Source organism: Amblyomma americanum, chromosome 7 (assembly GCF_052857255.1).
Source record: "Amblyomma americanum isolate KBUSLIRL-KWMA chromosome 7, ASM5285725v1, whole genome shotgun sequence".
Lineage (NCBI taxonomy): Eukaryota > Metazoa > Arthropoda > Arachnida > Ixodida > Ixodidae > Amblyomma > Amblyomma americanum.
The window spans coordinates 12,789,575-12,804,134 of record NC_135503.1 but is presented as its reverse complement, the minus strand read 5'-3'; the positions used below and the strand labels follow the sequence as shown (position 1 = coordinate 12,804,134).

At 42.1% G+C, this 14,560-nt stretch overlaps 1 protein-coding gene across 10 annotated transcripts in view; it reads left to right on the top strand.

Moving 5' to 3' along the window:
• LOC144098508 (uncharacterized) overlaps positions 1–14,560 on the top strand; it is a 72,500-nt gene that overhangs the window by 43,931 nt on the left and 14,009 nt on the right. For 9 of the 10 annotated variants that reach the window (XM_077631207.1, XM_077631206.1, XM_077631201.1 and 6 more), the window contains 11 exons: positions 2,116–2,154; positions 3,167–3,214; positions 4,509–4,559; positions 5,267–5,317; positions 7,022–7,072; positions 8,291–8,347; positions 8,727–8,789; positions 8,861–8,986; positions 9,455–9,681; positions 14,015–14,118; positions 14,199–14,304. In XM_077631207.1, coding sequence (XP_077487333.1) covers positions 2,116–2,154; positions 3,167–3,214; positions 4,509–4,559; positions 5,267–5,317; positions 7,022–7,072; positions 8,291–8,347; positions 8,727–8,789; positions 8,861–8,986; positions 9,455–9,681; positions 14,015–14,118; positions 14,199–14,304 — 923 coding nt within the window. The remainder of the gene's footprint in view (positions 1–2,115; positions 2,155–3,166; positions 3,215–4,508; positions 4,560–5,266; positions 5,318–7,021; positions 7,073–8,290; positions 8,348–8,726; positions 8,790–8,860; positions 8,987–9,454; positions 9,682–14,014; positions 14,119–14,198; positions 14,305–14,560) is intronic. The other variant, XM_077631208.1, reaches the window with a different exon arrangement.

Below are 14,560 nucleotides of genomic sequence, written 5' to 3'. Positions count from 1 at the left end.
GCCTTACTGTGCAACTCTCTCTCACGCTGAACATTGCGCATCGTCTGCTTCATCAACTAATACTACTATCAAACTAATATTCACGCTTTGAGCTATGTGGTGGCAGTGACATATAGATGTGTGCTGCATGCGATGGATTGCACCACACTGTGACAGAAACATATGGCACAATACACGTTGACAGCATTGCTGCAGAAGCATAGTACTGCAGCATAGGCCGCCAGAATACATTGGGCAAATTGGCATTGACGATGAAAAAGCTGGAGACATTCATAACTGGCTCCCTGTATGAGTGGAAACCTTAATCGCCCTTTCAGGTACAGGCGTCGCCAAAAATAAATAGAGCACGCTGTAGCCTTCTAACATTTTTCACTCTCTTCATAATTGAGACTGTCAACTGTGGTATGTTCAGGCTAGTAGTAGACGATAGTTTGTTTTCTCATGAACAAGTAATGTTTCCTGATGTATAGGAAAGGCGAGATTGCAATTAGAACGGAATGGAGTGCTCCGTTTACTTATGTCCGCACCTGTACACGGCGATGGTGTTCACATGTGAAAACTGTACTCACAGTATTTTGTGCTCAGCAATGCTATGCCACAAGCATTTTTTAATTTCTTCCCAAAGGGGAAAAAATACAAAAATACGTCTTCCCTGCTTAACCGTGGCTGACACAGTTCAAAAACCGCCAGACCGCATCCCATGATCGCGAGCACTACCAAATGCACGCTGACCATGGCGGGCCTTGCTCTGAGGGAAGCAAAGGAACGACACTCTGGCTGGCACAAACTAATTATTCATTGCTGCAACAACAATAATGCCAGCTAGCAACAACGTATGCTAAGGAATCGAAATCGTCCTACTTTCCAGCAAGGTAACGAGCTAATGTTCACCCACTCTAGAGCAGGGGAAAACTCAGAGACCGAACAGGACAAGCTAGAGGGAAAATGTCCCCTCTAGGCCTCATTTTGCTGGTGGAGAGTGGAATGCCGTGCCGGAATGTCAGCATGCATCGAGTTCCCAAGCCGAAGAGGGAGTGCGCCGCCAGTGCCCTCTTTTTAGTTAAAGTTACTAGAAACTAGGGAGGACCTATCGCGGGAAGCAAACCTAAGGGGATGAATCCCTACATCACTGACAAGGTTCAAACCCCCTTCATTTCAAAATACAACTGAATTCTTTGAAAAACCGAGCCTGATGATACCTGCAGTCTCCCAGCTCCAAATGGCCATTTCGCGCTAAGTATTTTCTGTTGATATAGCATCAATGTGCATTGGTAACATTGGAAGCTGGACGTAAAAGTCAACCTGCACCTGTTGGTGGAAAGATGTCAAAAGTGAAATGTAGAAAATGCAAAGTAAAAGGCTTTCACCTATGCATGTGGACTGTGAAAGGCTCTGCTTGGTGCCTAACTGCAACACCATGAGATTTAGGACATTTTAAGAATGGGATAGGGTACAGAGTAAGCTGAGCAGGTGTTTCTCTGTCAACTTAATTATTATTTTGAGCTTATTTTAATGTTTATTACCCATGGCTTTGCTTAATCTGAAGATAAGTTTGAAACGGAGAGCACAGAACAGAGGTGCTATTGGGGAGTCTTACTAGCCCAGATTTGGGAGCACGATCCACACATGATTAGGTGCTATAGTGGTTTTTTGGGGAAAGGAAATGGTGCAGAGAAGAGAGGGTGGTGGAAGGGAAAGGAGAAAGAGGCGCCTTAGTGGAGGGCTACAGAAAATTTTTTACCACTTTGGGATCTTGTGCAATGACTTCGCACAGCACATGGGTTCCTTCTGTATTTCGCCTCCATCGAATGCTAACCACGTCCTGCTCCATGGCTGTGGGAAAGAGTGATAGAGAAAGACAGATGAAAGGCAGGGAGGTTCTGCTAGGCTGCTGCATGTTTGAAATGTTGATTTCGATGTTTAATGAAAGATGTCAGTGTATACAAACAGAAGCAGGCGGGCAGGCAGGATGGCATGTCTAGTACAGGTGCAGAGGTGGGGCACGTGAGTGTGGTAATGTACGACCGCCAGCTACCTGTAAATTATCTGGCAGTAAATAGCAAAAAAAAACAATGAATATTTGATTTGATAATCTCCCTTTTTCTTTTTGCACAGAGTTGGAGCCTGAACAAGACATTACAGTGGTATTCACTGGTGAGTACCGGGCTTTTGCACATCCAGCCTTATTTTTCAAGTTAGTATTGGAATCATAATGAGAAGCATAGGTGCATTAGTTTTCAGGTAAAGCCTGGCTTCACGTACTCTCACATTGTCAGCAAATTTCTCACAAACGGGGTTATTCCAGAGATTTCTATTTGAATATGTGCCTTCAGGAAAATCTAATTTGCCAGAGCGCAGAGCTTAAGGCACTACTTAGGAACTAACGGATTTCTTGTACTTATTCTAGGGTGATGTTCTCAGTCAGTTATTATTTTGCGCTTTAAACTTTTATTACCCATGGCTTTGCTTGATCTGGAGTTAAGTTTGAAAAGTGCACTTTAGAAGGCAGAGGACTGAACAGAGGTACTCTTGGGACATCTTACTAGCATGTGTGAGCGCTATCCATGCTAATGACATCATTGGTCATTAGTGCTTTTTTTAGGAAAGGAAATGGTGCAGTGTCTGTCTCACATCTTAGTGGGCCCCTCAAAAGCTGTGAGGGATGGGAGGTAGGTCCGAGAAAAAGGAGAAAGAGGTGTGGTATTGGAGGGCTGTGGAATAATTGTGGCCACTTGTGCACTAACATCGCACAGCACATGGGTGCCTTTTCTGATTTCGCTTTTGAAACAGGGCAGCCAGCCATGGTTGAGTTTGTGTCTGGATACTCTGCCTCAGTAGTAGCCCGAGCGCCCTAACCTCAGAGCCACCTCAGCGGATACATTATGTCCTACTCCACAACTGTGAGAAACAGTGAGAGAGAGAGGCAGAGGAAATGCAGGGCTCTGCTTCAAGGCTGCTGCATGTTTAAAATGGCCGGTTTAATTTTTAATGAATGTTCTCAGTGTATATAAACAAAAGTAGGCAGACAGGCTGGTAGGCAGGTGTCGCACAGAGGCAGCGGTGCTGCTCAAGGCTGCTGTAATTTTTGCTGCAAACTAACTGGCACAAAATTAGACAGAAAATTGGATATTCAGTTTGATTACACTTCTTTTTCCTTCTTGTGCAGAAGTGAAGCCTGTCAGTGTACCTAAACATGACATTACAACATCCACTGGTGAGTACCGGGCTTTTGCATATACAGCCTTAATTCTCAAGTTAGTATAGGAATCACAATTGGAAGCATAGGTGCCTCAGTTTCACTTTATTCTCACACCGCAAGTAAATATCTCGAAAATCGGATTGAACCAGGGGATTTCCATCCGAAAGTGTGCCTTAAGGAAAATGTAACTTGTCTGAGTGCAGTGCAGAGCTTAAGGGAAGACTCGGGTCTTGAAATAATAAAAAAATGCTAAAATTTCGATTTTGCAAAGATGGCATATTCAGGATCAATAAACTTTTAATTCCTGCCTAAAAAAATTCAAAGCTTAGATTCGACCTCCAACTACTAAAATATATATGTATTTCGCGCCTATGAAGCATGGAAATGGCAATTTCGGAGCTAAGTGCGGTAGGACTTTGTTGCTTCCCGCGACCGCGTCCATGAACGCTATTGTAGTTTTACTTGAAAGCTGGGCCCCTTGCCCACTACCTGGTATTACTTACTACTGTGAAATATTTTTGGAAGATCTGCATTCCGCTGTTTTTTTAGGCCTCTACAACGACCTCCGAATGGCTGTCATGCGCACTTCAAATGCAAGTTTCTCAGCTTCGTGTTTTTTCCAACATGACTAGCCTTAGAGAAGTTTTTGTGATGTTTTTATGGTGCAATTTCAATTAATCATATACAGTTGAATCCAGAAAGAACTAAACTGCAGAGCTATGCTATTTTTGTGTGGCTGGCATTATTGTTGTTGCAGCAATGAATAATTAGTTTGTGTCTTTAATAACAAAAATCTTCATTTCAAGACTCTCGTCTTCCTTTAAGGCAGCACTTAGGAACTAACAGATCTCTTGTACTTATCCTAAGGTGATGTTCTCAGCTAACTATTGATTGTTTCGAGCTTATTTTAACTTTTATTAACCATGGCTTTGCTTGGTCTGAAGTTTGTAAAGTGCACTTTAGAAGGGAAAGGCCAGTACAGAGCACTGTCGGGACATCCCATGCGCGACCACTGCCCAAGTTAACACCGTCCTGCTCCACAGCTGTGGGAAAGAGTGAGAGAGGAAGCCAGAGGAAATGCAGGGATGTTCTCCAAGGTTGCTGCTTGTTTAGAATGGCCAGTTCAATGTTTAATGAAGGATCTCAGTGTAGGCTAACAAAAGCAGGGAGGCAAGCAGGCAGGCAGCTCTAGCACAGATGCAGAGGTGCTACAGGTGAGTGTGGTAATTATGTTGAAAAGTAGCTGGTAGTAAATGAGAAAAGAAAGGGATATTTGATTTGATAAGACTTCCTTTTCCTTCTTGCACAGAAGTGGAGCCTGTCAGTGTACCTGAACAAGATATTTCAGTGGTATTCACTGGTGAGTACTGGGCTTTTGCTCATCCAGCCTAAAGTCTTAAGGTAGTATTGCAATCATAGTAGGAAGCATGGGTTCATTAGTGTCCAGGTAATCTGGTTTCACTCATTCTTACACCCAGAGAAGATTTCTCGAAAATGGGATTAATCCAGAGGTTTCTACTTGAAACCCAATTTGCCAGAGTGCAGAGCTTAAGGCACTTCACCGGAAGTAATGGATCTCTTGTACTCGTCCTATGGCAGTATCATTTAATTATTGATTATTTCAAGCTTATTTTAACATTGTCAGTGTGACATCGCACATTACATAGGCGCTTTTTGCATTTCGCTTTTGAAACATGGCCGGCGTGGTCGGGTTGGGTTCAAGCCTGGGTACTTCTGTTTAGTAGCCAGGCGCCGTAACCTCCAGGCCACCACAGTGGGTATGCTAATTATGTCCTGTTCCATAGCTGTGAGAAAGAATGAGAGAGAGAGGCAGAGGAAATGCAAGGATTTTCTCCAAGGCTGCTGCATGTATAAAATGGCCAATTCAATGTTTAATGAAGGATCTCAGTGTGTACAAATTCAGCAGATGGGTAGGCAGGTCTAGTACAGACGCAGAGGTGCTGAACGAGGGTGTGGTAATGTACATTGCAAAATAACTGGCAGGAAGTGAGAAAAAGAATGGGATATTTTATTTGATAAGACTTCCATTTCCTTCTTCCTGCACAGATCTGAAGTCTGTCAGTATACCTAAACATGACACTACAATGGTATTCACTGGTGAGTACCGGGCTTTTGCACATCCAGCCTTAATTCTCAAGGCACAGTCGAGCCCATTTAAAATGGCCGCAGATATAACGAACACTCGCTTGTTATGAACGAGCACGGTGCTACTGTGAAAATATGCATTAGGGAAATGGCAGCTAACAAAGAGGCGCCCTAAACTCTCCCCCCCGTGAAGTTGTAGAATTCTCACTTCCAGCAAGACTGGAGATCGAAGAGTGTCTCTCCGCCTCCGCGACACCGCCTGGAAAGAGCAAGTCAACCAAAGAAAAAAAAGCAATAAAAAAGCAGCATTGGCACAATACGTAACCACCATCCGAACGCGCCCCGACAGCCTACAAGTTAATTCCTTGCGTGTGTGTTCGCCGGCTGTGCAAAGTAGAAGCATGGTGGGTGTGAAATAGGCACAGCGTCAAAAGCAAAGCTACTGCGCAGTGTCGTGGATCAATATAAAAGGAACAATTTGAGAGGTTTGGTTGCCTTGCTGGCCGTGCTGGCCATGTGGTATATATCACCTGCCCTGTTGGGTCCACCTTTTGCGCTGCTGCCATGTGCAGGGAGTGCCAGGTTCTGGAGAGTGCCTCTGATATATTCTGTGCCATGAGCGCTACTGTACTTTCATCGCTGCATGGGCCTAGGAACGGTAGTTCTCGAGAACACACATGATCAGACGCATGGGAAGCCATTGTACATCAACACTCCCCCACCCCTAGGAATCTGATATGGCTGTCCTACCACAAGCTACAATGGACGCTGCAACTGCGGTTAGTAGTATCTCGTCCCCTGAAGCTGATTGTTGGTAGCAAGGGTCTCGGTGAGCAGAGCATGACCGCCCTGGAGAGCCTGTAAAGCACTGCGGTAGGGTCTGCTTTCAATAAGATAGACACGCATATAACGCAGTTTTTTTAAGAAATGAATGCCGCTTTTGGTGGGCTTAATATTTTTGGTTGTAACATGTAATGTCCACTTACAACGGACATCAGATACAACGAACGAAATCTGCCTGACCATCAGGTTCATTATAAGTGGTCTCGACTCATAGTAATCATAATAAGAATCATAATAATCATAATAAGAAGCTTAGGTCCCTTAATTTCCTGGTCAAACTTCATTTCACTTTATTCTTACACCCTTAGCAGAATTCTCAAAAATCGGCTTGAACCGAAGATTTCTCCTGAAAACTTGCCTTCAGGAAAATCTAAATTGCCAGAGTGCAGGGCTTAAGGCACTACTAAGAAACTAACGGATCTCTTGTACTTATTCTTGGGTGGTGTTCTCAGTTAATTATTATCTTGAACTTATTACCAATGACTTTGCTTGGTCTGAAGATTAGTTTGAAAAGTGTACTCTAGAAGCGAAAGAACAGAACAGAGGTACTGTTGGGGCTTCTTACTAGCACCCATGTGTGAGCACTACACACACTAATGACATCCTGCTCCACAGCTGTGAGAAAATGGGAGAGAGAGAGGGAGAGAAGCAGAAGAAAGGAATGGAGGTTCTTCAAGGTTGCTACATGTTTAAAATGGCCAGTTCGATGTTGAAGGTTTTTCACAGTGTATACCAAAGCAGGCTTGGCAGACACAGATGCAGAGGTGCTGTACATGGGTGTGGTACTTTACATTGTGAAATAGCTGGCAGTAAATGAGAAAAAATAGCCATTTGATTTAATGAAAATTCCTTCCTTTCCTTTATCTTGCACAGAAAAGAAGACTGTCCCTCTACCTAAACATGATATTACATTGTTATTCACTGGTGAGTTTCATGCTTTTTTACACATAGAGTCTGTCAATGTGACTTGTCATTTCTGTATTGTTAAAAAAATTATGAGCAAAAACACCGTATTTCATGTCCGGCACAAGAACGAGTACATGCTAGTAGTCCATTGTCATTACTTGAAACAACGATCCGAAGAAAAAACCTGAATTACGTGGAAACTTCTTGTTGAATAACATGATTTGTGCATTAGTATGACAGCGTCCAATTTTCAGCCCCAGACTATAAGAGAATTTGGCAGAGACACTGCTTACGTGTGGGAGTGCGAAAGCATTGATGGTTCACTGTCCACTGCATAAGCACACACAACCGGCGATGATGAAATCCAGGGACGAAATGGCGCGCCTCAGGCTGTGTGCTGCACTGTTTGCGCCGTTTCCAGTTGCATAATGTATGATGCCACCCACACACATACACGAGTGTGTGGCACCATGCAGAATGCTGTAACAATTACGTGAAAGTCTGGGAGGGCATACAATTGAAGGTGCACATGTTGTCAGTTTGAATCTGTCTTAGGCTAGCCTCAAGATAGCTAGGCTATATGCAACGGGAAATTGTATGACACCACCCGGAAGGCTATACGACAAACGGTTGCGTTAAAATTCTGGCACGAATGTTGGGAAAACTGATGCTACATGGAGGTCGGCCAGTGACGAGCTTAGACAAGTAACACATTTAGGATAGTCTGAAGTGGCGGCCTGCTTGGCTTGCTGTGTGCATCATATGTCCTCTTGATGATGTTACCCTATTTTTATTGCCATCACTGGGATTTCTGTACTGTCTGCAAGTACACACACACGGCACCAGCTTTTGTTGTAATGTGACTAGTAATGCTTTCGCATTAAAAAGTTAAACTTGGAACGAAAGGCCGTATAGGAAGCTTTATGGGCAATGGGCATGGCGGGCTTAACTTTTATACATTCATGGCAACAGAAACTTATGAATGGTGTTAGTAACTTCATAATGTGAAAACCAAGAGGCTTTAGCTATGTCCAACTGTGGATGGACATTGGCACTTGAGTTCACTTTAAAAAATAAGGAATACTGGTGCATGTGAAGGGGAGTATCAACATTACTTCAAGTCACCATAGTTTCAGTAAGCAGGCTTTATTTCAGTGCAGCATAGTACAGAGTATGTACTGTACCTATTCTTTGTTCTTCATTCTAAAAGTTCCTCTTTTTTTCTTTCTTACACAGGAGAGCAACCTGTCACTGAATCTAAAGCTGAGGATGACTTAACAGTGGTACTTACAAGTAAGAGCCATGCTAAAGTTGTAATAAGAAATTTTTTCTGCAACTGGTACAGCAGGCTTACCTTTTAGACATCCATGCATTCATACCTGGGCATGTTTGCCTGCCAATGTCAACAGGTAGAGTAGCTAAAGCATTTAATATTAACTGAGGCTGACTAATTTGAAAAGGAGGCTTGGTAGTTAATGTGGATAGCCTTGGGTAGATAACATTTCAGCCTTATTGTTTGCCATATGTTATCTGATCTCTTTTATAGCCAGAGCACTGTTACTTCATATCGTTACACTTTTCTCCCTCTAAAATTGCTGTTGAGCTTAAAGTTGTGATTAGCCTAGTTACTCTTGTCACTGTACTTATCCTTCCCTTCATCTTGCACAACTAGAGAGAAAGCTGGTGACATTTGGCCCACCACACACCGGACGTAAACGTACGAGGCTCCCAAGATGTAAGCTTATATTTTTGCATCGCAGCATCTGTGCTCACAGCTGAAAGCATAATGCCTGTTTGATGTTTCAGTTGGCTTGATCTGTGTCGCCAGCATGGTGGATACTTTGCATTACCTTGTGGAGAAAGTATGCAACTATGTTGTATACTCCAGCGTCAAGTATGGAAGTGAAGACCACGAATTCTCTGCTGCAAATGGTAATAATCGCCAAGCTGACGGAGCTGTTTCCAAAAAGTGTTTGTGGCAGCTGAGTGCCTTTTAATGGTTGGAGCCTGAAGAAACTTTCGCAGAAAAGCATGTAAATTATATTCCGTAACTGTAGCTACATTCATTTGATGAGTATTCAGTAGGGTCATAGCAAGGGTCACAGTGTTACTCTATCCTTCCATAATCATAGCCTGTTTTTGAGTTTAGAGAGTGTATCACAATGCAGCTTTGACCTTTGAATCAAAAGCTAGTTTTGACCTTGTCTTTGCATCAATAGCATATGTACCACTCTGCATGCATTTGTTACAAGGTTTTAAATGGTGAAGCCAAACAACCAGCTAAATTATCTTCTGCAATTTTCCTGTAACCATGAAGCACGCATGCCATTTGCTGACTGCTTTGGCCTGCTTGTACAAAACTTTCTAGATGGCTGATATGGCTGCATAATTTAATTTCAGCGCGGGCTTTCAACAACTTCATGGCTTTAAAGAAAAGTGATGCATCGTCATTATTTCTGGCTGAGGTGAATGCACTGGAGAACTCAAATGCTCTTGAGGAGGAAGACACAGCAAATAACTTCATCAGTGGCCTTCTTCTCTGGATAGCTGAGAGAAAACTGGATGGTGTCACACTCTTCCATGACACCTTTGTAGCTGATGCTGAAACTTTCAAGAATGTAGTTAAGGTGAGTGAGCCCATGCTGTAAAAATTTTGTATTTTCATTTAACATCCTGAAAACGTGTTGAAAGGAAAGCATAAAATGAGAATACATGCTGCCATTACAGGCTGTACCATGAGTGCGGTTCATGTTTGTATACTGAAATTGGCCAAGAAATTCAAATTGTTCAAAATTTTTTTTTTTTGCACAGGGTTAGCATCACTGTGCAGCTGCTTTAAGAACTAAACTGTCATATTGGAATTGTTTGTTATTTTGTTTACTTCCATTGTCCGCATGCAGAAAGACTGCAAAAACTAAGGATAATGCTGCCTAATGCAGCCACCGCATTTACTCGTGTAGTGAACCCACACCCCACTTTTGTCATTGAGAATTTTTTTTCTTAGCTTTTCTTAGCTCGTTCCTCAGTTTCATGCTGTCCGAAGCGCTGACCTTGGCAGCGCACAGAGTTGCTGCATGCCGATAACATCGCGGCATGTTTATGTTTTGACAAGAACTCCTGTGAGGGTGGCACACTCGGTGAACTTGACAGAGCGCCAAGGCGCTGTGCACTTCTGACAGAAGCCTGTAGCAGTGGCTTGCGCGCTGCACAGTGGCACGCCATATTGTGCCAGTGTATGCATCGAAAGCCGGGTAGCACTTGAGCATCAGAGAGGAGCATAGCAGTGTAAACCAGACTGCAATAAAACACCCTCTGCACTTAAATACTCTGAAGAAAGCAGGACATTCAGAACCGCAGACAATTTTGGTGAGCTCGAAATTGGCTGCGAAAATGCCTACTTCTCACATCTCAACTAATTCTTCAATATTCACATTTACACACTTGTAACCATCCTGCTTGTTTTCTTAAACTTGAGTAAAAGATGAGCACCTGACCTTCAAATTTGGTGAAATTTTTTTTCTGTGCAATTCGTGATTTTCATGTTTCGGAAATATTGAGCAAAAAAAAGGGCATTTTGTGTCCGTCACAAAAATGAGCTCTTATAATAAATTCTTTTGCTACAAAAAAAAAAGGACACAAAAAATTCGAATTTAGAAATTTTTACTAAATACCAGATTTGTACCCGAACTTGAACGGAAAAATACTATGACAAAATAGTTGAATTGCACCATGGGCCTGTGATACAGCAAAACCTTCAAAATGAATGATACTAAACCCTTAAAAAAATCAGAATTATGGAAATTCTTGCCAGATTCCAGACATGTACCTGAATTTGAACTAAAAAAATATCAAACTATAAATTGTAAGATTGTGCTGTGAGCCTGTGATACAGCAAGCACCTTTCAAAGCAGTGTTTTACTAAACCGGTGTTTAGTAAAACACCAGTGACATGAACATGGCTGACAGCGTGCTTTTGTTAATGATGGATGGACACACTGACGGGCAGGCTGGCTGGCGGGTCGGCAGGTGGGTAAACATATATGAAATTTTGAACTCTTGCAGAAAAGTCTGTCCAAACTTTTCTCCGCACATATTGAATCCTCTTCTCAAATTGATGTCAACATTTCTGGAACAAAAAAGTCTGTTCATTACGCGAGTAACTGCAGTATTCATAGAGCCCAAACACATTCTTTCACCCCAAACACATTTTTCAAAAATCAGGATAAATTTGATTTTTCCCCAAAAATACCTCTTCTAAAATTACACACAAGGACAAGGAAATGAGGGGCTTGTTAAGATATATATGTACATACATGAAAGGTCATGGAAAAGGTACAGTACTCACGGATTGAAATAGGACATTCGAAGCGCAAGCCTTGCAGTGCCACGCAGGCATGTGCTAAACCACAGGCCGGCTCGTTGGCGACTGGAAGGAACAATTCTGCTTTGTAGATGTTCTCCCCCTCGTGCCATACCACAATGCACCACCTTGGTTCCATGAGCATCTACGGGCGGCGCTCCATGAAGCGACGGCCACGCGCTCCGAATGTCCTATTTCAATCCGTGAGTACTGTACACTTTCTTGATCCAAGCTAAGCACACTGCATGGCACTGCTGTGCTTATCCCAGAGGAGTGTTCTCTTAACTGGAGATCTTTAACCTCTCTTAACGCTTTTTATTCATGACGTGACTTAATTTAAGGATATGTTTGAAAAGTAACTTTTAGAAGCAAGACACGAAAACACGGGTACTGACCAGGCATTATTCGGCATAATTCCATAGTGCGAAAGACGAAGAGGAAAGAAAACGAGGCGACAAACACTGCACTTGTTTGTCACCGTGGTTGTCTTGCCTCGTTTTCTTTTGTCTTCATCTTTCCCACTATGGAATTATGGAATCGAACTAACTCTGCCAACTTTTTGTCCCTGACATCATGTATCAAGCACTATCCATACTAAAAACATCCTGATCCAAGGCTCTTGCTTGTTTTAACTAGCCTATGTGATATTTATTGGCAGTTTCCATAGAATTCAAGTGAAAGTTTACGCGATGAAATAATTGGTAATATGTATATGAAAAAAAATCAAATTTGGTGAACGTTTTTTTCTGTATGTGTGTAATGTGTATGTGTAAAATGGAGCATTTTGTGTCCCACACAAAAACGAGCTCTTATAGTAAATTGTGTTTTGCTGCAAAAAAAAAGGACCTGAAAAAATTCGAATTATGGGAATTTTTGCTCAATAGCAAATTTGTACCCGAATTTGAACTAAAAAAATATGTCCTTATTTTACCCTGCCCCCTTCTCCCAAATTCTTGAAAATATAAATTCCGATAACGCAGGGCCCCTAGGTATTCAGCATCAGTACATGATAGGTCAGCCATCTTGTCCGTTTCTTTAACTGCATATATTATTCCTAGGTCACATTATGCATGTGTGTGAAATCAATTTGTTATCTATGATTTAGTTGTTTTTCATCTTGGTGAAATTATATGTGCAAATTTACTTACGTTGCCCAAGCGTTCTCATAAGAATTGCAGGTACACTAATGCCACAATACAATGGCCTTTGTGGCTTCTGAGAAGTCCTTCAGTGATGAGCGTTTCTCAGCATGGGACTGCTTGATCGGCATTGTTGCCACTACTGCAAAACCAACATTTTGCATTGTCGCTGTCATTTTTTATGTTGCTCATAAGCTTAGTAACTCAACATTAGTAACTTAAGTAACATTAATATGCTAAGCATATACTACTGTTAGGAGCAAAAGGAAGTACACTATGCAAGCTTCAACTCGCAGTGCCATTTTTTTCTTGCGTTTTCAGTAAGTAGGAGTGAGACTGATTTGAACAAGAAAACTGCACCAATCTTTCAATTAAAAACTGTCCCCCTGTCCGTTGTCTTGCCAAAATGCCTGACTGTTTTATGGCAGTACAATGCAGTTCAGTTGTGTGGTTCCAAAGTGCCTGGGAATTTCTTCATGGCACAGATACCAAAGCAAACTACTCATAGCCTGTGTACACAACTTGAAATTGAAGTGCATTGATTTACAGCTGGCGTCAAAACATTATGGAGTGCAAATTTGGTGAAGAAATTTAATTTTTTTCACCTCTAGGGGCACATTTGTTGAGATTTATTGTACTCTGCACAATTCACACACTCAAAATCAGACTGCTCATAGCTATTTCAAGCTGCATGCAAACACAGTGGTTAAATTGTTTTTTTTTGGTACTATTGCATTCTGTAGGCTTCTGATCGAGGGCACACATGCGAAAATATACATACTGTGCCTGCCACTTCTTGATGCACATATCAGGTGTGAGAAAATATTTTTTTTTTGGTACCTAGCTTGCAAAAAGTTTTGTGGTCACCTGGATGTGCCTGTGCACAGGTGTTGACTAGCGTCAAGTGGTTGTGAAGGTGTTGAGCACACTGTAGTGAAAGCAATCAGCGCTTGCTCACCAGAATACCCCTGCAAGTTAATGGTGGTGTTTTAGTCTAGCTTGTATGTCCTTTGTTTTTCTTGTCTTTTGAGGAACTTGAAACCATTACTGCTATTTTATTTACAAATGAATACACTTAGAGGCATGACAGTGCCATGTTTTCTTTTGGAAGTGCTAGTCTTGTCCTTTCTAAAAAGCTCTGGCAGTTGATGTCATTCTTCATAACTAGGGCAGAATTTTTTTTTTCTATGAGTGATTAGATCATAAGTTATTTGCATGTCAAGTGTTAATGCCCCATGGTATAGAGGGCACAAAAGGTTGGACTCTCGACATAGTAACATAAGGAAGGGACAGGAGGGGAGCCTCAGTTCGCCAGCAAACATTTTGGCAAAAAGGCTTGTTCATTATGTTGTAAAATGTGTATGCGGATGTACTGCTTGCATTTTGACTGGTTGGCTGCCTAGTTATGGTACTTTTTCAATGAGAAAAGAATTTTTAACCTGTCGGTAATTTCTTATGCAGAAAATATGGGAGCGTTTCCAAGAAATGTCTGTACGCCCAATACTTGTCATTGGCGTGAACTACATGAACCGTCATGAAACTAGTTTGCCAGATGAACTTAATGGGTAAGCAGGTTATTCTTAATTCATGTTGGCCTTCTTGGTCCTTACTGAGTGATGTTTTACGACCGCTATACTCTTTGCAGCAAATGTGACCTGCTAGTGTTGATGTCACATATGCGGGAGCCTCAGCACCCATGCAAAATTGGTTTACCATCCAAAGTTCATATGATGGAGGACACTGATTATATGGTAAGACTGCATAGTTTTTGTTGTGCATGCAGACTCTTATTCAGGGCACTGATATAATGAGAAAGTAGTGCCATCTATTGTGGGACCTTGTCTAGCTGGATGTACAAGAATATCTGTTTGCTTTGTGCTAGCACCTCTTGACACCTTTATTTGCTGGCTGTGGTGTGTGCGTGTGTGTGAGTGTGTGTGCACGTGTGTGCACGTACGTGTGTGTGCATGCGTGCGTGCATGCATGCGTGTGCATGCGTGTGTCCAT